The sequence below is a fragment of the Uloborus diversus genome, chromosome 8 (assembly GCF_026930045.1).
Source record: "Uloborus diversus isolate 005 chromosome 8, Udiv.v.3.1, whole genome shotgun sequence".
Taxonomy (NCBI): Eukaryota; Metazoa; Arthropoda; class Arachnida; order Araneae; family Uloboridae; genus Uloborus; species Uloborus diversus.
Genome location: NC_072738.1, coordinates 150192724 through 150217319, shown reverse-complemented (window position 1 = coordinate 150217319; position 24596 = coordinate 150192724). Strand labels below are relative to the sequence as shown.

General features: G+C 33.5%; 1 protein-coding gene across 2 annotated transcripts in view; it reads right to left on the bottom strand.

Moving 5' to 3' along the window:
• Positions 1–16832: 16832 nt before the first annotated feature.
• LOC129228047 (serine/threonine-protein kinase B-raf-like) overlaps positions 16833–24596 on the bottom strand; it is a 42601-nt gene continuing 34837 nt past the window's right edge. For both annotated transcript variants that reach the window (XM_054862679.1, XM_054862680.1), the window contains exons 14-18: positions 23927–23973; positions 21606–21727; positions 21020–21151; positions 19327–19461; positions 16833–17533 (exon numbers count right to left, since the gene is read on the bottom strand). In XM_054862679.1, the coding sequence (XP_054718654.1) occupies positions 17348–17533; positions 19327–19461; positions 21020–21151; positions 21606–21727; positions 23927–23973 (622 nt within the window). In that variant the 3' untranslated portion in view covers positions 16833–17347. The remainder of the gene's footprint in view (positions 17534–19326; positions 19462–21019; positions 21152–21605; positions 21728–23926; positions 23974–24596) is intronic.

Here is a 24596-nt window from a genome sequence, read left to right as displayed (position 1 = left end):
TACCAACGGCGGCGATTCGGCGGAGCAACCCCCCTCCCCCCACACACTTTTTATGGTTAATTTATTTATTTTATCTCGAGTATCACTATTGCATGATTGACAGTTGGCAGTGTGACCTTGAATATGGGCAAATCTTTTTCATGTCTAAAAAAAAAATTAAACAACCCAACGAAACCACAGCGCCATAAAGCCGTACCGGAGCCGGTCTGCTCAATCGCCGAGTTTCTTTTTTTTAATCTTAACTTTTGAATAGTTATTGTGTATAAAATTCATTAAAATCTTAAGAAAAATGTACGTTACTTGTTAGGCTGACATCAGTTTTCACTTATCTGCTTCAATACTCTCAAAACTAGCCGTTACAAAATTATGACTTTTTTTTCTTTTTCATTTTTTGCAGCACGCAAAAAGTACCATGCCTTTTAGTTCTTTTTTTTTTTCTGCCCCCAACTTTTAAGCCCCAATCGCTGCCTCTGCCCATTACCACCCTTTTAATTCCAAGAAACAGCGATAAGGAAATGACAGGGGTGGGGGGTGGAATATCAGTTTGTGGAGGATGAAAAGCTTTGTAAGACAAGCAGTTACTAAGATATTCTGTGAAAAGAAAAAAAAAACGGAAGCGCTACGATCGCAAGAAAATTTTTTGTGAAATAACTGTCCGTTATTCGGAGTGTCCGTTATTCAGAGTGAATTACATGGAATGGCCTATATTGAGGGACTGGGACTTGCAAAAATGTCCGTTAATTAGAGGTGTCCGTTATTCGGGAGTGTCCGTTAAGAGAGGTTTCACTGTATTATATTCGCGAAAAAAAAAATTTAACTCAAAAATCGGCCTTAATTTCCATTTTGCTCACCCTCGAATGAATGTTGAGTTTTTTTTTTCGACCCGACCACACGTGGATCAAGACGCCTAGGGGATAGGGACGCCTAGGAAAGCACAGACACCCGAAATATCCATTTTGACCATCCCCAAGTTAATTACAACGAGTTTTCCCGTGACGTCCGTATGTACGTATGTATGTGCGTATGTATCTCGCATAACTCAAAAAAGGTATATTCTAGAAAGGTGAAATTTGGTACGTAGACTCCTAGTGGGGTCTAGTTGTGCACCTTCACTTTTGGTTGCATTCGGATGTTCCTAAGGGGGTGTATGTATGCCGCATAGCTCAAGAACGGTATGTCCCTAGAAAGTTGAAATTTGGTACGTAGACTCCTAGTGGGGTCTAGTTGTGCACCTCTCTTTTTGGTCGCATTCGAATGTTCCAAAAGGGGTCTTTTACATCTCTTTTTTTTTGGGGGGGGGGAATCATTGATAATTTTTATGCAAACTCAAGTGGTGTTATAATTTGGCGAACACTTGCCGATATATCGCCAAGCTTTTAGTCGCCAAATTTTGTCACCAACTTGGCGACAAATTTGGCGGGCTTTTATTTTTAAATTTGGTTTCATTTTGGCCACTATTGGCGATATTTAGAGAGTAAACTATTGAATCACATTAAAATTGCCAATAATGGAGAAATAACATTAAATTGGTGTAAAAGGAAGTCATGTGATGCACACATCAGCTCGTTTATTTCTATGAACAAGGCATTTTTTTATTTTTTAATTAATGAGTAAAATAATTGGAACTTACCTGGGCCATTGTTTATGGTTACTTCTAGTAGGTAACACTTCCATGTAAAAACGAAAAAAAAAAAAGAAAACAAAAGGTTTCGAAGTTGAAAAATATTTGCGTTCAAAAGTTACGTTTTCTGGAGAATGACCCATTAGCGTGTGAGGATTTATACAAAATTAAAATTAAAAAAAAAAGGCTGTCTAAAGAAGTCCTATAAAATGAGAAGTATATCTAAATATTGTTCAGTTTTTTATTTCTCATTCAAACTGTGTTTTCCGACTAAAACAATTGGTAAATATTTACATCTAAGTGAAGTGCTCAAATTTTATCTGTTTTTTATCATTTTTTATTACTCCTGTTTTAGTTTCATAATTAGTAACAATTTATTCACAGCATTGAGAATAAACTGCCCTATAAAACATTCCAAAAATCAGCCAGGTTTTGTAACTTTTTGAATACTAGCGACGCTGGGGGGGGGGGAGCATTCCGGCGTCCCTTCCCCGGTTAATATCGTGATGATAGCTTTAAAATGAGGTTTTTGTAGGGAGAACTCGCGAATCTTCCATCATTCTTTAATGCGTCCGAAAATAGCTTGGATTTTTAGATCTCAATGGCAAAATATTTTCAGGAAGGAGAAATTCCAAGCACCCTAACATTGCCTAAAGATGCATTTTTAGTCTCTACAATAGAATAGCTAGAGGAAGAGCATTCACCCCATCTCCTGATTTCTCAACATATAACAGCAGAATATTTCGGTTTCTAAGCTTCATCTTCAAAAAGCATTTGGAAGTCAGCACCAAACTCGGACCTTTCTTCTTGCATCATCAAAAATAGCTTTAAAAACGTGTTTTTTAGGATCCTAATTAAAAAAATTACTCGGAAATTTCAATTTCGAAACATTTTCCAGAGGAATTCCCTAAATCCCCTTAACGTGTCTAAAGTTCTTAATACTTCATTTCAAAAAAAATCTATCGAGTTTGCTCAAAAACTTCGGATGGAATCTCAACGTGATCGGCTAGATCCGCCCCTGCTTTATACTATGACGTAGCTCTGGCACTCACGAGCTCTTGATCTTTCAAGGTGGCACATCCATCAGCAAGGCGCATGAAAAATGACTCCCATCACTCACTGAAACTCGCTAAATTTGGCAACTTTTCTTAAATTTCGGTAGACTTAAAGACCTTAAATTTCGATAACGGAGATCGGAGGGCAAATAATTTATGCGTCCAGAAACATGTTTTACTACGTTCTTTCAAACTGCTACTACTAATTTAAAAATTTTCATTTTTACGTTATCGTTTGGTTTCTTGGTCAGTAGCTTATGCGCAAAATTCTGCTGTGATAATCATTATTTACTCAATCCCTTGCCCAATTACCGAGCCACGACGCATACGAGAAAAAGTTTTTAAAATTACTAATGCGGTGGATACGACGGGTGCGGCGTATACTGTTTTAACGTTTCACCCCGTTAGAGAGAATAAACTTCTTCAGAAAGAAGGAAAACAAACTGTAAACAATATGCAACACAAATGATCGGAAATGAGTCCAATTTTCTGTCTTGTGCATGAAAATGTTTTATTTTTTGCAATCCTCAATTTTGAAATGGGTTAGTTTCTGAGTTTCATTTTTTTATGTAAATTGTTGCTTTTAATCGGAATTAATATCATTAAAATTTTCTTATTTATTTTCTCGTAGCCTTAATATATATGCATTTTTTAAAGAACTCATTTGCAAGTGATCAACTATGCAAAAAATTAACGAATCCAGAATTTTATGGAGATTGCATCCTCCGAGGTAGAAGCTTCCTCTTCTAAGCTAGAGGTCGTGGGTTGGATTCCCGTCGATGCCCTGGGTGATATTATTCCTTCTCGTGTTGTAAATCTTTCCTGTGTGGAGGCAATGCGCTTTGTACATAGTTCTCTATGTATGTGAAGCTGTTTAGCTTCGTATAAATAAATAAATGCTTAGTCGAGGTTATAAAAGTCTTCTATTAGCGGGTAGGCAATATAAAATTTTGCTAGAGTGTGTGGACATTTATTTCTTTGGTGTTTAGTTAAAAGGCTTCCGGCCCGATCTTCCAGCTTTAAACATCACTTCTAGACTAAGCGCGAATTTTAAGCGAGTATACTCGGTAATGAACATTCACAACTTTTTCTAGGCGAGCGTCCAATGTTTTTTACATCTATGTTAAAATTATTGGTAGCAATCCGAAAATCGGCCAAGACTGGGGATTTAAGGTCCTAAATTAAAAATAATTATATTGTTCTTGGAAATCACCTGTTTTAATTACATTCCAGTTTTCTTTAATCTGTTAATATTGCGTTAAAAATGTTTAACTTCGGGTGCAGTGCGTGCTCGTGTTGAAATATTACCTATCTTAAATAAATATTATGCAGGTGTTGTTTATAGCTTAAAACACCATGGTACACAACGTTTTTTGTCCCGTTTTTTAAGATTTAAAAACAATTTCATCCACCTCCCTGCCTGATCGAGAGTGGCATGTAAATGCCCTGTTGTAAGGCAATTCCCGTAAATAACATTTTACTACCTAATGTTGTCAGTTTGACTTCGGATTTGTTAATGGTGATGGCAAAAGAAATTTCGAAACTGTACAATCACTTAAATTGGAAAGGGAAATCTTTCGAGATCATGGGAAGCAGGGTTTGTAATTTTTTTTAATCAAAAAAGTCGGATTTTTTTAAATTTAAATCAATTTTTTTTTATTTTTTGAAAATCTTCAAATATTTGTAGATATTAATTACTTTACATTTATAAACATAATATATTTCATATTCAGCTTACTTTTAAAATTAGGATAAGTTCTCTAACTATTCAATACATTTTTAAGGTTTAATGTTATAATGCTTAGATAAGATGTGATTTTTTTTTATTGCTTTGCTTAAAAGATAAGGTTTCCGTCATCATGTGCATTTTTAGTGTAAAATATGCGTTGAACAATTGCTTTTCTTAACTATATTAGAAAGTCGCCCGTCAAGGTATGACGGGTGAAAATTGCTTCTACATTTGAACGAAGCCGCCGCCAGTTTGATGATATTTTAATAGTTGAAATTATAAACCTATCTCCAGAGGATGAACCACCCTGAACTCCAGTAGGTGGCGTTCATTGTTGCCCATTTTTTCGTTTCTTCATTCCCCTGAAACGACACAGTTTTATCAGTAAAACTGTTAAGTTGCCAGATCGAGTTCAGCCTTGTCACAATAAAGCCTTTCCCTTGCATATTAAACATTACCAGAACAAATTATCAAATCACCATGCCGAGGCGCGAGTTTCATTGTTGAAGCACGCGGGGTTACTCGATCATCGGCTATTATTTAAATGAGGATTAGTCATGGTGTATAAGAAAAACTGCAAATTTTAATTTTGCTCTGAACTGTAATTTTAGAGTAAAAGCAATATTTCAAGAGTGAAAATCTGTTATAATTCCGAGGGATTTATTTCCTTGGAGTCAAAATCCATTGCATAGATAAGGTGAATTTAAGTTTCGTTACAAAATTTTTACCACCCGAGTTTTAATTTAAAAGCTTGAGGGGGAGGGGAGGAGGGGAAGTCCTAAAGGTTTAAGAGAATTAAGGAGTTCATGTGGATGATATCATCTCCATACATTACGGTACCAATTTTACTACTAATATATATGCAAAAGTTTGAGGATGTTTGCTACTCTTTCACGCAAAAAACTACTAAATGGATTTTAATAAAACTTTACATTAATATAGGTTACACATCAGAATAACACATAGGTTAGTTTTCGTCCCGTTATGGGGGGAACTCCCCATAGTTAGGCCATAAAACACAATTTTCCCTTTAATTCTCTATTATAAGGGTGAAAAGATACTTGCGCATATTAACATTATCTGTCCATCAAAAGCTCTGATTTTTCTGCTGAAGCTGCTCGAAATTTCTAAGTAGAATAAAAAGCAAGTAATAAGCTTTTCAGTTCCATGTTCGAAGGCTTTCATTAACCCAATTCAGTATTTAGTGTATCATCTCAACTCTGTCAATAGCTAGAATTGTTTTTGCTTTTTGTTTGACTGTTCCAGTAAGGTGGTCACAAAAAATCAATTTTCGAATTTCTTCCGCGGCACCCCCCCCCCCCCCCTAAAATATGCCAATGGACTAGAAAACATGATTTGCAAAGTTTCAGCTCAATCCGATAATATTAACACGTGCCGCAAAGAGGCTCAAGTTACGAAAAACAGTGATTTTTAGCAAAAAATCGTAGTTTTTCTTCTTTAAAACAAAAACTTTTCTTCCTAGAAACTTTGTTCTGGTCTCATTTTATAGGAAATTTTACTCTCGTGATGAGTTATCTTACCCATTTTTTTAAACAAAATTTATAGAATGGTACTAGGCATTTTTCAGGTCAGGTCATGGAAGATACCATCAATAAGGAATTTTCATGCAAAGATCTGAAAGCATTACAATATTCAATTACATTTATTTGCTCTTTGTTGATTTTAATTTATCAATTAAAAAGGCTTCATTTGGAGGTACTTTTAAAATTAAACGCAACAAATTGTTGATTTAAAATAAAATAACTAAGCAGTTCAGAAGAGAAAGCAGAGTTAAAAAATTACAAAAAAGAAAAGAAAAAAATCTAAGGCATTTTATTGCTTACACTGTTAAATTATACATCATTATGTTATTACTTTTCATTGAGAAGTTAAAGTGGTAATAGCTTCGATATGACAGATTTTGATGAATGTGGAAAAATTTGCCTGCATTCGGACATAACTTGCAATAGAAACTGTCGTTAGTTAGAAATTAGTTTTACACCTGTTTTAACTGTGCCATTGACAACCCTTAAACTGTTTACTATCTTTTTAGCTTTAATACAATATTGGTTTTCACACTATTCATCAAGATCAGTATTTAAAAACTTCGTATCGATTTCGAATCTCTGTAAAAAATTGTACTCTTAAAAAGTTTGAGGAGAAATGAAAAAATCTACTTCTTTGTCGAGTAAATTAAGCTTCTTTCAGATTGAGCTGTGCTTTTGTATCCTTATCATCACAATCATCTTCATTATCTCCTACTTCGGATTTTAATTTTGCAGCCTTCTTTGTTTTGATCTTTTTTTTTCTCCCTAGAGTCATCAAAAAAGGGAAATTCTCTGAGGTTCAGGGACTACAAATGATTAATTATTTTAGGTAGTTCTGTGCCTACATCATCTTCATAAATACTCTTGTATTGAATGAAAGATTTTACTATCTGTAGATCTTGGTTGGGGGCCAAAGCTGGATCGCAGATAACAAACCATACATTTCCATAAATATTGTTGATAAACAACCAAATATCTTTAAATCAATTAAGGAAAGCTGACTCCTGAGAAGATATATTTTTAAAGAGTATATGAGGCAGTAAGACGCAGAGTAATGTAATTGACGAAATTAAAATTTTCGAGATAATCATTACAAATAATAGGGGAACGTCTTCTCTGCTTAGGGGCAAGAGATGATACTAGTAGCTCTGGTGGGGGGATGTTATATAGCATGATTTAGAAAAAAAGTTCAACGAAAGCCTACCTAGGATCTGCACTTTAAACGCATTTTATGAGGAACTTTAAAAAGTCCACTTACATCCCTTTGCTTCTCACTACGTCATATGAGGCAGTGAGAAGCCAAGGCATGTAAGTGGCAAAATTAAAAATTTGGAGATAACCTGTACTCATGGTAGGTGAACCTCTCCTCTGTCCTTGGGGCAAGAGATTGTACTGGTAACCCTTGTAGGTGCTGCTGTACAGCATGATGTAGAAAAAACATTTCAATGAAAGCCTACCTAGGACCTGATCTTTAAAAGCGTTTTACTCGAAACTTAAAATAGTCCACTTGCATCCCTTTTGCTTCTCACTGCCTCATATGGCCTTTGCCATCCATCTTGTGTGATGAATAGCGCCAGATACTCGAAAAGTAACATTGTTTGGAGAAAGACTCCCTAAATAAGTTAAGCAAAGTGAAATGAACTTTTTATAGGGATCCCTAAGCTGCTACTGTTTTTATTTCTCTAAACGAAAGCTTGAAATTTCACCCGGATTGCTTATTTTGTTTTTTAATCTTCTATACTTGCTTTGAATTCACTCTTATCTATACCATTCATCCTGAAATTCTTGAAAAATATCTGGTTGAGGACTAGTGGACGTACCTATTTTGCAAATCAAAACTCCTTTCAAATCAATTTCTAAGATGTAGTGACATGCTAAATACAAAAACTTTTTCCGTAACAACTGAACAACTCTACTCACAAAACTCAGGTTTGTACTGCAGAAAGGAGCCATAAAATGACTGTCATTTTAACGAACGCCCTAACAAGTCCTCGTCTAATAACACAGGCCACTTTCTTGGGAATCGCAGTTTTACCTTTCTCTGGGGGGGGGGGTCGAAAGCCCTTACAAGACTGGGATTTTTAAGCTAGTGTTTAGCGTTGACCACCGAGGAGGAAAGCAACATTCCGTAGGCCTCTACAGTAAATTTCATAAGTTTTACATGCAGTTGTTTGTTTTAGCTTTGAGTTTTACAGACATAACAATAGTACAATGAAATTCTGTTACAACGAACTTCAAATTACCCGAAATTTTCTTCGTTGTAACGAGGTTTCAGTAGTAATGAAATTCAAGCAACGTAATGGAAATCAAATCGGAGCTGAAAAATTTCTTTCGTTTTTATTTCACAAATGCCGGGTACATTGACCATTAGGCCATAAAACCGCGGGCTCTCCAATATTTCTCGACAATACAATTAAAATTGGTTAGTGCAGAGCAGTCGTCCAGATGAGTAGCGTCCATGACTTGTCCAGAGTTGCATAAAGTGCAGATCGGGGAATCCTTCAGTTGAAAGCGGAACAAATAGGCATTGAGACAATCGTGTCCTGTTAAAAGTCTAAAAGCAGCCACAGCAGCAGCTCGAGGAGAATTTGGGTGGTACAGTGGGACTCATTGCACAGTCTCCCCCAGGGTTTACCTTCAGCAGCCCGGGAAGCAACACGGCGAAACGCATCCCTATGCACCCTCTTGATCTCCAATCCAGCAGAGTGGAGCGACAAGGGTCCACGAGAGCTTTGGAGAATATTAGATCCCTTCTTGACCAAAAAGTCGGCTTTCTCATTTCCGGGCAGACCACAGTGAGATGATGGTACCCACTGAAAAGCCACAGTTTTCTCAATACACTTCAAGAGTTTTTTACAGCTCTGAATACGAGATCCCTTACCTTCATTGTTATTACTAGACAAAGCCTGTAAAGCAGAAGTCGAGTCTGAAAGTATTACTGCTTTTTGGAATGGATACAGATGTGAAGCAAGTTGTTGTAATGCCACATGAATGGCTTCAAGTTTCTCCATCGAAATGGGTTGTGAAAGATCCAACATGTTGGTAAAAAGAAAAATAGTCACAAAATATTCCAGCGCCGGCACCCCGGGAAAAATCCAACAGGGACCCATCAGTATATAGATGTGAAGCCATTCGTCAGGAGGGAAACGAGTGTTACTTGTTTCCAAGGCAATAGCGCAAAGTTCAGTAGGATTTAGGTCGCGTTTTTTTGCGTCCAGAACCATTGTCTAGCCTGACATCGAGTTCCAAATCGTTCAGTGGATTCGCAAAAGACAGAAGTTCAATGGGAGCATCATTAATGTCATTGTATTGGGAGTTCTCACGAACACATTGAATGAAACATCTCTGAGTCTTTAGATTACGAATTCCACAATGACTGTAATCTCTCCAGAAATTGTTTGGGAGTCTATAGTTATAATCTTAGAATAGCTGCATTCCTCTGTATTAAATTTAGTCATTGGTTGTTGGTTACAAAGTAATTGCATGGAAAGCACAGGAGTAATTTTAATTCCTCCCGTAATCATGCGGAGCACTTGGTTTTGGAAGGTGTCAAGGGGTTTCATGACTTTGTCCGAGGCTGTGATCAAAACTTCATTGCAGTAATTCAGAACCGGCTGAATATAGGTCGTGTAAGTTGTATTCAAAGTTCCTCTACTACATCCCCATTTAACTCCCGCTAGTCTTTTGAGAATGGGAAAGTCTCTTCCTTGCTTTTGAAATGACATGCTCAACGTGTTTAGCCCAATTCAGTTTACTGTCAAGGATGCATCCAAGATAAGTTGAAGCATCCTTATTTTGTAGGATAATACCATTAGAGACAAGACAGGGAGTAAAGGGTTGCCTATTTAAAGTAAAGAATTGGCAGTAGTCTTCAATAAGTTTATAGTCATGTTATTTTCCTCACACCACGAATCCAGTCTCTCGAGTGTCAAATTCAAGATAGTATTTAAATTGAGCTGATCTTTTTTTGATGCACTGCACCAAATAGGAAGGTCGTCAGCAAAGAGAATTGTCTTAGTCAACCCATCAGAAGTCAAGATGTCGGGAAGGTCATTAATAAAGATGTTGAATAATGTAGGGCTAATCACTGTACCTTGTGGAAGACCAGTTTCAGTTTGTTTATAACAAGAAGTGGCTTCACCGAAACGAGTGGCACAGAAACGCTGGGAAAGAAAGTCCTGATCCATGAAAGCAATTGCAAAATTTCTTTCGTTGAAACAGATATTTCGTTGTATCGGTATTCGTTGTAACAGGAATTCACTGCATATATTTCTGATAATATTGCTGTTTTTGCTCTGATAGCTTAACATTGTACGGAGGTTACAATCATTAACTAAAAGAAGCAATACTATTTATATTATAATGATTCGTTTTTTTTACGCGATTTTAAGGATATTAGCTACGACCTGACTTAAAAAATCCTGAATAATATTCAATCAATTTTTTAAAAAAATAAATGAAATTAGACTTAAAGAGAATAAAATTCCCTATAAATGAGACCAGAATGAAGTTTCTAGAATGAATAGTTTTCGTTTTACAGATGAAAAACTACGTTTTTTTGCTAAAAATTTGCATTTTTCGTAACTTTAGCCTCTTTGCGGCATGTGTTAATATCATCGAAATGACTTGAAACTTTCCAAATCACATTTTCTAGTCTGTTGGCACATTTTAGGGGGGGGGGGGGCCGTAAAAGATTAGTTGAAAATTTTTTTTTCCCATGTACTTTTTGTGACCACCCTACTGTTCCAGTCAAATCTTAAAGTAACGTTTTTTCGCACAAGATTGGCAAATAATAAATGGCTAATTATTTTCCATCATAATGTAATTTTAATAACATTACTGGGCTTTTTTAAATTCATTTGTGTTGATTGGACACTTACTTATTAGCCAATCGACCAGCAGGAATTTCTCCAAACTTTTTTTCAGAAAGATTTTCATAACTGAGATATTTAGCAATTTTTTCAGCTGTCACTGTTTTTGAAGCTATGTAATACTGTTTCTCGGTTTTGAACATGTAACCAAAATATCACCAATTAAAGAATCTTTAAAATTTTTATTAAAATGCATAATAATCCGCCAACTAAATTAGGGGTCATTCCATGCGAAATGAGCAAATCAGCTGTGGCTGACATGTTGCAGATTTCACTGAAAATTTTTTTTTTGGTAAATCATGCATACATATATGAGGAAATGCAAAGTATGGAAGTTTAAAAACTTTGTTCTTTTGCTATTGAAATTAGAAATTGATGCTTACGCTAAGCCTAAATTTTCAGAGTTTATGGCAGCCAGTTTGTGTCTCAATAACTCCGTAAGTTACAAACGTACACTAAAAAAATAAATATTTCCACATTCTAAAAACAAATCTTTATTAGGAAAGAGGAAAGTAAAATTTATTTGGAGTTTTTTTTTGCCAATTTACTTCAGATTTCAAATCACTTATCTAACTCTTTTAATGAAAAAATTACAGCAAAAAGGATTCAGATTCAGGGGTAGAAGTGACCGACTTGTCACATATAGGACATTTTCCGCAAAAAATTTACGAAATATAGGACACATTATATGAATAATTTTGCTATGAAAAATGAAATAATACATATCATATATTATTTATTCTTATCAATGATTTTGTTTTTAAAAAAACCTCAAATAAAATTATTCCTTACACCTGAAATGACTTTCCTGTAGTTGAAAGAATAAGTTTTGAAAAAAAAAAAAAAAAAAAACAGTGTACTTTATAAACGAAAAAATTAAACAGAATTTGAACAAAGAAAATTTTAATATTTTCTTCCTCACTCATGACCCAAGTACTAATTCCACTGTTCTTTGATATCTAAACTGAGCCCTTTAACACTTGTATTAAGAACAAACAGAGCTTGAGAAGGATCCTCTTGACGTTTATCAGTCTTCTTTATGCTTAAATGTTTTAGCATGCTGTCTCAATTGCGAAAATCCACTATTGCTTATAGGCACTGAACAGTTGCAAAAATGGCAAAAAAGCGGTTAAAATCATCTTTTCCTTTAGTGCACCATGCACCAAAATTTGTTAAAATTAATGTCCTCCTGGTTCAACAACAACAAAAAACGGGAATATAGGAAATATAGGACATTTTTCAAAAATATAGGAAATACAGGACGATTTTGATGCTTTTCTTGAAAATATAGGATATATAGGACTACTTCGACCCCTGCAGATTGAAAAACTATCTATAACTAACTGTCTGCTCCAATTTAGTAATTGTTTTCGAATTCCTTGATGATGAAATTGTACTTTAAAAAATAAAAAATTTCCGAAATTTTCATTTTTTCCTCTATTTTAGATTCTCGTTTGAACATGAGGGAATGCAATTAATTTACTCATTTTTTTAAAGTAACATATTGAAGTGTCTTTTAGATGCTACTAAATTTTAATCATTGGAATCAGAGCATTTTTTGTTACTAGAGTAACTTGGAACTAAGGTAAAATTCCATTAGTTACGGCTATTAATTGTAAGTTTATAGTAAGACTTAACCATTTCTTTCGTGTTTCATTTTCTCAAAAGTATATTTATGAAGTACTTGCTGAAATGTTTCCCTAATTATTGTGAAGTATATAATAGTCCAGTATTCATGGCATCCCTGAAAGCTAATAAATACTTCCATTTCTGCCTGTAAACTGAATGTTTGACTTTCAATCTCATCGGTGGTCAGACTATAAAGATGTTATATTTTATAAAGGTATATCTGTAAAGATATTTATTTGAAATTTTATTAGCTGCCTTAGAATTTACATAAATATCTATTTGAGAGAGCAACAGCAATTTTCGGGGTATTATAAACAGAAGTCTTTTTTATTTTCTACTTTTTAATCCGAATCAAGCTAATAGAAATAATCTAGATTCATCTCGTTTTTAAACATTTTATTCATGTAATGCTATGCAGTTTTTCTTCTGAATTAAAATAAAATTACCTCCAGAAGGGCTCGATGGGACTAACGCTGCTTTGCAGACTGTACTTCGTTTTCTTCAGACGACGTTAACTTTCTCTTTTTAGAACAATCCTTTTCGCCATTTTAATTTTTTTTCTTTGAGTTGAAAAAAGCTTGTTATCGGTCTTGCTCGTTTCATTATGCAACAACTTTCACTTAGAATGTACTACTTTAAACAGACTGTACGTTTCCAAAAGAAACATAGTAAATACTGGCTGAAGAATCAATGTGATTGCAATGGATACTCTGGTTAGCAAAGGTAGTTTTGACTATGTTTATGACACACAAGAGACCAGACCAACAAAAACCTCTATCGTCTCGAATTCCGGTTATGCTGTCATTTTCGCATTCAAAGCCCAATGATCTTCAACGCAGCAAACAAAAACATTTTCTTCAACTCAGATACAGGAGTTGTCTTCAAGAGCTGAGGAGGCAGTAAATGTGTTCCACGAATAGGCTTTCCAGGAAGATTAACCAAAGGACAGTCGTTTCGCGCACTTTCTTGGAAGAAGAGTAAAGGGGTGAAATTCACAGGTTTGGCATGTTAAGATGAACATTAAAGTTCATGGTTAAAGGTCATTCAAGTTAAAAGTCATTTCGCTCTGTTATCTGGATTAGTACTGTTCTTTGGTTGCTCTCTTTCTTAAAATTGTGATACCTTAGAAAACCGAAATGATAGGAGTCAAAAGAAAGTATAAGTTTTTTTTCAAGTGATGAAAAAAGGAAAATCGTAGACTACTGGCCAAGTTAGATTTGCTGCAATTGCTAACCTCAAGAGGATAAATAATGAATCCAAAAAAAAAAAAAAAAAAATCAGGGACCAAAAAGCAATAAAAGACTTTTCTTGAAAAAGATATGCTTTAAGTTTCTTTTACTGTCAAAATGATTCCTTAAACTCGCAATAAAGCACTTAATAATGTAATAATAGAATAAATACCTAACAAAACTAATAAAGAGGAATTTTAATCAAGAGCCCATATTGTCTTTAGTATCGATTTCAAATTTTCACCCATCATATTTCAAATTTCTATAAAAAGTTTCTTAAAGCCTCCGTAATTCAAAACCTCTTTATCTCAATTTTTTTTAAATGTGAAATTCGAAATATACAGATTCAACTGTATGCAATATTCCCATTGAGCGGCTCATAAAATTAAACATATTTAACAATTTGCAGAATCTATGACAAAGAAAGGCTGCCTATACGTGAAATTAACAAACAATTTGATTTCTAAAGCGAAGTGTCAATTTCACTCAATTATCAAAAAATTGTCGCAACAGAGGGAGGTGTCTTTATACTTGAGGGTCACTCATAGAGCAGATTTTCAATGGCATTGGGGGGGGGGGGGGGGGGGGGGGAGCGAAGTGAATTTTTGACCTTTGTTACACAGAAAAAAGTCGTGATTTTTTTTCTTTTTCTTTCTCTTCCCTCTTCTTTTTCTCTTTTTTTTTTAAACTAACGTTTTGGGGGGGGGGGGGGTGTCCCCAAAACCCCCCTTAGCTACGCCCCTAAAACTAACTTTGTGCCAAATTTCATGAAAATTGGCCGGACGGTCTAGGCGCATCATAGAGATCCTGACAGACAGAGAGACTTTCTGCTTTATTATTAGTAAAGAAGATATAAATTTTATCCACTAATTGTTTTATAAATTTCACACTAAACCAGTATATTTTTTCAAAAAATTGAAATGAATGTTACATATACTTGCTTTTACATCATCTAGTTCTTTGAATTTTTGTAATTTCACATAAAACACAAAGAAAATGCTAATGTTCGAAATTTTTTTTAAAGATTGGAAATCAAAAACCAATTTTGAATTTCTTCAAGCAAATAGTAGAAATACTGTTCTATGTTCCTGCAAAATTTGAAAGTTGTCGAATGTTTCCCTCATTTGAATTTTTGGGCCTATGTGAAGGGGAGAAAATCGCCATTTTACAAAATGTCACTAAGTTCAAAACTGATTTTGAAGACAAAAGGAGTTAAAATACAAATTCAAAAGTAATTTATTTCTTTTATGACACTTAGCATGTTATTGGGTCTCGATTTCAGCATAGCTAATACATTCCTTAAAGCTTGAGATTAAAAAGTATAATGTTTAATTATGAGAAAACTGAAATATTTTTAGTTTTTTGAAACACGGTTTAAAAGTTAACTATAATAATCTTGAAAATTTTACTCATATCAGATGAATTGTCCTACTCCATAGATTACAACTATATATAATTTTTATGTTTTGATTAATTAGTTAATACAATACAAGCCTTCAAAAATGCAACATTTAGAATTTATAAGAATGCTGTTTCAATTTGACCAATTTTCAATCGCATGTAACTATTAAAATAAAAAATATTTAGCCAAAATATTTCAGATATTTTTATATCGGCATAAAAGGAGCCTGAGTACCAAATTTCATAAAAATCTGTTACCATGCGGCCACCACTTTTTGTAAATTCTTCCATTAATTTGCCTTTTAAGTGCACAATTTCAAACAATAGCCAAATTTTACAACATCTTTAACATCATTTTATGATCACCAAAAGGTCCACCATATTCGGGCCTTAAACCATTGGGGTCACTAAAAGGCCCATATTATGGCCCACCACCCACAATAATTGAAATTTCCCAAAATAACTAAAGCAAGTGTAGGGGGGCGGCTACATTTTTTAAAAATTTGTACTTCAATAGCCATATGGAGATGGTTTGTGACTCTACGTTCCAAAAATAAAATAAAATAAAATCAACTGATAATTTTTTTAAACAAGTGAAGTTTAGTTTCATATTTTGGAAGCTCTTCAAATTAGTATGTGCGTAAATGTCGTGCCTTCATTTCTAAAGGAATACTATTTTGTTCTATACTATTTTTTTAATACTTATCGCTATTTTACTTTTATGGGTAACGAATAAGCTCGATTTTTAATCACTTCAAAGCTGTGTGTTTTGAGTTCTTTCAGATAAAACAGATAACGAATGAAAGTAGTGATTGTTTCTCATAATTATTACTGGCCCAGGCAACGCCAGGTATTTTTGCTAGTGGATTTATAAATTTCTTTATCACCTGGTATTCAAAATCCACAGTTCTATGCTTGCTTAAATTCAGCTTTGAAATTGATTCGTTAACTTTAAATATCAACAAATTCCTTTTCGGGAACAATGTTAAAATTTAAACAAATCAATTTCGATGCTGAACTTGGGCAAGTATAGAACTGGATTTTAAAGGAACATTGAAAAAAAAAAGAGAGATACTGTACTCTTGTTGATGTGACTCACAGGTTTTTACAGTGCCGTACGGTAAAACATGGTTTTGTATAAGTTAGTGGTTAAGTATGGTTTTGAAGTAAAGCAGGTTTTTGGCAGCAGTTTTTGATCTGATCGAGAGGGATTCAATTTGAAATGCATTGTGGTGTGCTAGTATTACAGACTAGTGGTACCCAACCTTTTTTAACCTGAGAGTTGCACCTCAAATTAAAATTATTCTTGCAAGACAGAGCACATATAAAATTTCAAAATAACGTGGCAAAACACGGTTTAAACCAAGAATGCTTGCTATTATTACTTGTGCCTGCATTAATTAATTACATCAGTTTCTGAGCAATCAACTTCTGAACATTTGTGACATTGTGATTTTCAATTTATAACACTAAACAAAACAGGCAACACAGGTCTCCAACGCGGCCCACAGGTAAATCTCATGTCGCAGGCTGGGCAGTACTCACACAGACATAAAAGTATCAAATTATGAAAATAGAAACACTTTTGAAAATTCAGAGATTAAACTGGATTTTATGCTAAACGCCTCAATTAAAATTACCAATAATATGTTCTTGTATCTGACAGTGATAAAACTTGTGTGATTTGAGGATTTGTGCGGAAAAGAAAAAGAAAGCAAACACTCTACTTATTCCATCATTTTATGGACTGTCATTTTTTGCTTTGGAATTGACATTTTAAATTAGGTACAGGAAAATTAAATAACACAGTTCATTTTTCTTACATTTACACATAAATAAAAAAGTTTTTTTTTTCAACCTTTGTACAACACTAGATGCATGCGACCCATCGTCCATTCATATTTACAGAGGAAAATGTGCTGCCGTACCGAACAATGAAAAAATGCTATACAAGTTTCAAGATTTCCATTTTCACATACAAGCAGGACTTTCTATGCCCCGACTCTTTCTCACTGGTGACCGATGATTTTTGGGCGGAGTGCTTCGATAAACGAAAATCTGACCACTGTGTCTCCTCCATTAGTAGTGAAGAATCAATCAACATGGCCTTTATTGCAATTGAAAGAGGCAAGGTAGCATGAATTTTCAAAGTGGTCCATCCCGAACTTGTGGGCGGGGCGGAAAACCAATTCCTTGTTGCCCCGACTCTGGAGCGCGGGAGTTATCACACGAGCAGGTACTTTCCGTTCAGCGACGAAAGGAAATTCATATATTATTTGCGGCAGAGAAGAAAGAAAATGCTCCAAACTGACTGTTGATTGGAGTTTTCGGAGAAGCACAGATGTACAGGAAGTCTTCAGATTGGAGATGCGTGCGATTTAGAGTAGGCTCGGAGGCACTACGATGAATCTTTGGTAGGGAACGAGCTAAAGATTCCAGAGAAGCTAATATCTGAAACGAAAAGTTGGTCATAAATTAACTTATGAATGTGTCTAAAAAATATGAAAACATATTATGGCAAAAATAGGTGCCATAGTTGCCTTTGCTTTAAAACAGTTGCTTTAGTCACTAGTGACAGCCCTGTCTTAGCTCTAACCAGAATGTAGCTAAGTACTTACTCTTTTAGTCCAACATTAAAAGAATCTATGTTAAAAATAACTCCTTTATTTATGGCTAACTATATTTACAAATGATGAAGTAACATATTTGAACATATTGAATAGTATTACAATGAATTGATAAATGAACAACTATAAGCTCAATAATAAATTATAATGTAAAATAGCTCATAAAATTAGTTTTGACAAAATGACTAACAGGCTGTATTTTTAACAATATACCAAACAGGAGATAATTTCAGATTTACACTCATATAAGAGTATGAACATTCTATAAGTTTTCCAAACACAGATTCAAAGAAAGCGACGGGTCGAAAGTATGGCAAAGCAAGCAGACTCCACTGAGCTGCTAAGGGGCCCATCAATCATTAGCTATGTAAGGATGATTTTGGCAATTTTTGACCCCCTCTGCCCCATGTAAGGGTACGTAAGATATTTCAAACCCCTCCCCCTATTCTTATGCAAGAATTCATTTCGTTTTTCAAAATAATAAAATGTTGTTAGAAAAGGATCAGTTACATTAAAACTCCCATTTTGATGTAAATCCAAGTTTTTTGTTTTTCAAATATATTATATGATACAACATTAAAAATAAAACATGCCATACATACTTTGATTTTTTATTAAAATTTTATACTATTCATTCTTTGTAAAACAAGTGAAAAGCAGCTCATCCTAATATGTTTTTTACCTTCCAGACACAAATAAAATATGATCCCTGCCAAACCACTTGACCGTGTAATTTCAAATATAAAATATCAACTTGAAAAATATTACATAAGATTGGGTAGAACCTCCTCCCCCCAAAATAAGGATTATAGAGAATTTTCTGACCTCCCCCTAACAACCAAGCTTAGTTGAGATTAAAATGAAGATGAGACAAATTGCTGGGGGTAACAGTAATACGCAATTCGCATATCTTGTTGCTACAAGTTCAACCTCCTTGCAAAATTGAAAACAAAATTTAGCTTAAAAAGCATATTTCAATACCAGAGGCACTTTTAAAGGCAACTTAGCATTAATTTGTAACAAACTGCATTATCATAGGTGCAGTTGAAGCAAGACTTTATGAACCTCTAATTTATGAACACTTACGATTTTTTTTTTTTACAAACTAGTCACCAGTTACTAAAGATCTATCATTGAAGCAATGAATTTTTTCATTTTTTTTACTAACGTGAAACGGCAAAAAAACTCTTTTTTACAAATTCGATGAAAGGTCAAAGAAGAATTCTATCATCAGGGACTTGAAAACTCAAGGAAGAAGACTATCATTTTCTTTTTAAAAACTGAAGTTTCCTCTTCTTTTGCCATCCCTTTTATTTCTATGAAGAAAAAAAATAAGAAATTGAAAAGTGGGTGGCGGACTTTGATCCTACACCCTCAATTGTCTTATCTATGTCTGTGTTTAGACACTTTCTTTATTTGAAGCAAAACAAAGAATAAAATATCCATTAGTGTTGACAAAACCCTACATAAATTAACATGGATAAATACGAACCACAAGAAGTGCATTAAATTCAATTTTACTAACTTGTTTTTATGCATTTTTTTTTTTTTTTTTTGTGATTACAAGAAGTTATTAAAAGTGAGCACCAATTGCAGAACAATCTAAACTAAAAGTACCTGTCGAAAAAGAGGACGTTCATCTCTATTGAATTTAATACAGTCCTCGATTAGTCTGTTGAGAGCCTTGGGAGTGTCTGACCTGGTATTTCTAAGATCAGGTATTAGATAGCCATGCCCTACCATGAAAAGAATCTGGAAAGGAATACATAAATATAGATCAGGAATTTTTAGGATTAAAATATGTACACAAAAGTAGCAAAAACTTTCTCTGTAATGGTCACAATCACAGCAAAAGGGGGCTTCTGGGAGTCTAACCTTCCAGAACCCTTGGTTTTCGCACTTGACTTATGTATAGTGTCTCCCATAGGTCTTTTTAGGGGTGTACTGCACCTCTATATTTTATCTTATTTGCATTTCTCAATGCTTCCTTTTTGCCCCTTTGAAATTTTGACAAAACTTTATCAAAATGCAAGGTTTTTTTTCGGCCTTGAAATTATTTCCTTGTTTCTCTTACAATTTGACTTAAATACAAATCTTCTAGACTAACCATTAAAACAATTCTTTGTAATAATTTAAAAATTAATTACAATAGTAACTATATATAAAAGAAATAATTGCCATTGAAAAACAATTGGGTATTGTAAGCATATAATATGAATAAAAGGAAAAAAAGTACACTTTCTACTACATCATTTCTATTAAAAAGTGCTTTTCATCTGGAAGCAACCTGCCCCATTTTTTGTTGGGGGAAACACTAATAAAAATCCTAACATGGTTATTTATATGCATGTACGGTTATAAACGAACATAAAGATTATTTTTTTTGTGGGAAGGTCTGTCTGGTGGCAGTAAGGGTTACTAAACTCAAGACTAAACTCTTGCAATTTCTATTACAGGAGATTCAATGTTTAATTGATAGAATAAATGTAACATTTTAAGCAATTTTTTTGCCAGAAAATCTAGGCTTGGTATTAAAGAAAACTGTTGGGGTTGAGGGCAGAGCATCCTATGGAGTCTGTTGGTTTTAATTAGTGAACCTTTTAACTAATAACTGAATGGTCTCTTTTTTGCAATTATTGCTAAAACATTTGATTGCTTCCTAAATTAAAGAGTCTTGTTTAATGTTGAATGCCTTCAACAGATATCAGGATTTCTTCTTTCCTCCAAATAGTTCAAGTAATTTTTGCTTGATTTCAAATTTTCCAATTAAATCAGTTTTCCAAAAAATCTTTTCAGTTCTTCCACTTTTGAATTATTATTATTATCATTAAATTATTTTAAATTCATCTTAAACATGAAATAAGGTTGAGGCTGTTTAGAAAAGACATTTGAATTTAAGAATTTCAGCCCTTAGTACTGGTAAGAGAAAAAACAATCACACCGAGAGAAAAATAATACATCTTCTTTCTATTCATTATTTTTTAACATTTATTTTTCAATTTCAAAATACCACCATTCAAACATTAATTTGAAATTACCAAATATACCTAGAGATTTTTTTAATGAGATAAATGCATCTTGAAAACTGTTTCATCATAATAGAAATTAACTGCACAATTTCAGGCTAAGAAAAGCATTTCAAACTAAGTTCACCTAAAAAGTTTTGCAGTTTATAATTACCTAACTATAAATTTAAAATGCTAAAACTCTTAGTATTTTAAATTTATAATGGAGTAATTGCAAACTGAATACGTTTGTCAATTCACATTAAAAGTATCTCAAAACGAAATAAATATCAATGTTAACATACCTGATCCTTATTATTAATATGAGAATATGGAAGCTGTCCAGCTATAAGTTCATATAAAACAATACCAAAAGCATATACATCAGACTGAAAGGAATATGGATTTAAATCTTTCATCCGGATCACCTCTGGAGCCTAAGTGAAATTAAAAAATAAAATAAAACTATAATGAGAATAACAAAAATAAAGTTTCAAGTTTATCATCTCTACTCATCTAGCAGAGTGTTTCTTATGACTCTTGTACCAGTAAAAAGTTGTTAAAAATTCAGTGACCTGGTTGAGGTTCATTTAATTATTATTTTTGTTTTAATAAAGCAAAACCCTTGGAATTAAAGAAAGTAACTCTTATAAAATATGGTTGTAAGATTTTTATTTACAACAATATCTAAAATAAAGATAAGTATAGTTGGGGCAAACTTAACCCAGCAACAACGTGAAGTCTACACAGATCCTAATCACAGCATTACAAAGCTTCCAGGATAGGTTTACTCCAATGGTAGTTATTAAATTAATTCTACATAAACTAATATATTTTTGAGAAAAACCTTAAAAAGTATGCAAAGTAGTTAAAATATTAACGTTTACACACCATCCATAATATTGAGCCTGTAGGTTGGTGAAACTGCTGAGATCCACTCCACCTCGTTTTTACAGTCGCTAGACCAAAATCACCTATCTTAACCGTCGTCAAATCTTCATGGAGAAATATATCTTGAAAATTTGTTAAAGATCACATCAGAAAATATTTTTAAATTCATAAAATATTATCAAAAGTTGATTTGATTAAAATATTTTCTTGAGCCATTCCACAGTAATTTTGTCCTGTATATGGCAACTCATATATTTCATTGAAATTAATAACTTAAGTGATTAATGAACAAAGTTTTGTCACTTAAGAAATCAAATTCGTTTGTGATTTTTAAGCAAAAAATTTTCTTATCACCTTTATATTTTTTATGAAATACATGTGCTGTCACTTGCACCACAAAATGGTGGCTTTTTCATAGAATGGCCCTTTTTTACAAAATATAACCAAAGTTGAAACTTTACACTGAGAAAAAAGTAAATTTCATTTCATAAAATCCCTAAAAACTAAAAAAAGGATTAGCACAAAACCTTCTTTCCACAACACAGTGTTCAATTAAACAGAAAGTTTACTGATCATTATAAACCAAGGAATTTAGTATGTTACAGACAACACTACCAACAAACTGAAGAGCATAACATGCATGAATAAGGCACAGAATAGCATTTGAATTAAAAACAGATATTTTAAAGGAAAATTCAATAAGAGTTTCAAACAAAGAAAAAAAGTTTTACACCACTTTTTCATTTCTACTGAATGAGAGCGACAGTGAAGCAACATTCCCAACACAAGAAATACATTTATACATACATACAGTTGCGCCCATTTATAGCTAAGTCTTACATAGTGAATCGATGGCTATAATGTAATAGCTCAAATTCCTCTTCATGTTTTAATGCATATTATTTCTTTTTTAAAACAAAATTAAAAGTATAACAAAATTTCAATTAGTCAGTTTGACTTTGCTGTAAACAAATGCAACTGTACATATATGTATTATGCTTATTATACATATACAGTCAAACCTTCTTAAGCACACCCTTCCCTTTGACAAATCGCCACCCTCTCAGTTCGCCAAGAAAGACAGTGAAAACGTTTTGAATAGAAATGTAAAATGAATTTCCTCATTAAACTGCCACTGATTTTTAACAAAAACTGCATTCTCAGTAAGATAATATTACTGTTTAAACTGCCATCTTGAAAGAAAAAGTCAAAAAAGTTTAGGTGGAAGATAAATCATTTCAGAGAGAGAAAGGAACATGTCACAAGCACCTGCCACAATGCACCGAGATTAGTCACTAGGTAAGGATTGAGCTTTCTTATCTCTTTCAGCTGAGCCTTTACTTTGCTAACCCATTTACTGTCAAATCGATCTCCTCCCACCCTGCCAAGGAGCAGTTTCTAAAACCTCTCCAAGAATTCTTAACCTGAGTTTATCGATCCAGCTACGCAGAGGTGCACAGTTGGGAGGTTAATGAGACCTTCCAAATAATAACTTAATTTGGCAACTATTCCCAGACGATTCAGCAAATTAAAAGACAGCATTGCAAAATTGCTTAAAAAAAAAAAAAAAAATGCCTCATCTCATTGGATGTCACCATGCTAGTATGTGTGCTTTCCTGTGTTTTATTATTCAGTAAAATTCAGAGTTTGATTTGGTTTTTGGAGAATTTCCTTTTTCCCAAAAACTTTACTTTGGGGCGCTCTCACTATCATTCCTTCATTTTGACATTTTTCTAATTACTCTAGGAAAGCATTCAATCTTCAACCCCAACTTTGCTCTGTTCAGAGTTGTTTTGAGCTTTAACCTGTGATTGACATCATACACAGGCTTAAGAAAATGACAGTTTGTACCAGAAATCTATAACATTGTATTCCTTTGCTTTATTCTACAAAAAGTCAAATACAATCTTAAACCTGCACAAAAAATTCTGATTTGCGAGTTTGAGAATAAAAACAAAGCCACAAGCTAGCAATTTATAGTTAATCCTTTTTGCAATTATAATTCTAATTTCATTTGGAAAGGCGATTCCTTGTTTTCAAATGTTTTTTCATAAAAACAGAGATCTATAAAAGATTAGTGAAACCTCGCTAAACCATCACCTTCGACTTTCACCAACTTTCAGCTCATCACTGAGGTGGGTAGTTTAACAAGGTTCGAATGTATATAATTTTTAGATACAAATTTCTACCTTCAAGTACAAATAACAATGAAGTGAACAACACATGATATAGAATGCAACAGGGGAAAAATTCATATTTAGTTGTTAAAATGAAAAATATATACTTAAAACATGTTTCATATAACAAGTTTAAAAGGATACTGTTAGATTTTAAATCTCTGTGTATTATGTTTTTTGCATGTAGGTAGCTAGAAATAAAAGAAACACAGTGTTACTAAATAAAACATACTTAATGAAAAATCTTTTTATATAATAAAACATCACACTAAAGAACTGAAAATAAATAACATCTAAACATATACATACTGTCCAACCACAGATTGCATGGAATTTTCAAACGTCCAGATAAGACGAATCTATGTGAATAAGGGAGAAAAGTAAAAATTTGATGCGCGTATCCCGCTCATTTGAATGAGACTCTGCTTCTGCAAAAGATGACATCAGTAAAAAAAATCATAGATTCGTCCATTTCCGGCTGTTTGTCTTTCCATACAATCTGTGGTCAGACAGTAAGTGCTGATTTTTCTTAAGTAGTGAAGTGTTCAATTTTGAAGAATGTAACTAAGATTATTACACATCTCATACAATGTCAAAAACATTCAGTTTTCATTACAGAGCATTATTTTTAATGGTTCATTTGAGGATCATTCATTTTTTTCTAAGCTTTATGTTGAACTTGTTCATTTAATTACTTCGTTCATTTTAAAAAATGCCAGGTGACTCCTTTACAAAAGTACTCAAGCCCATTGAAAATTTTTCATTAGATCCGTAATATTCTTTCAAGGAAAAACAAGTAAAATTACTTAAAAGG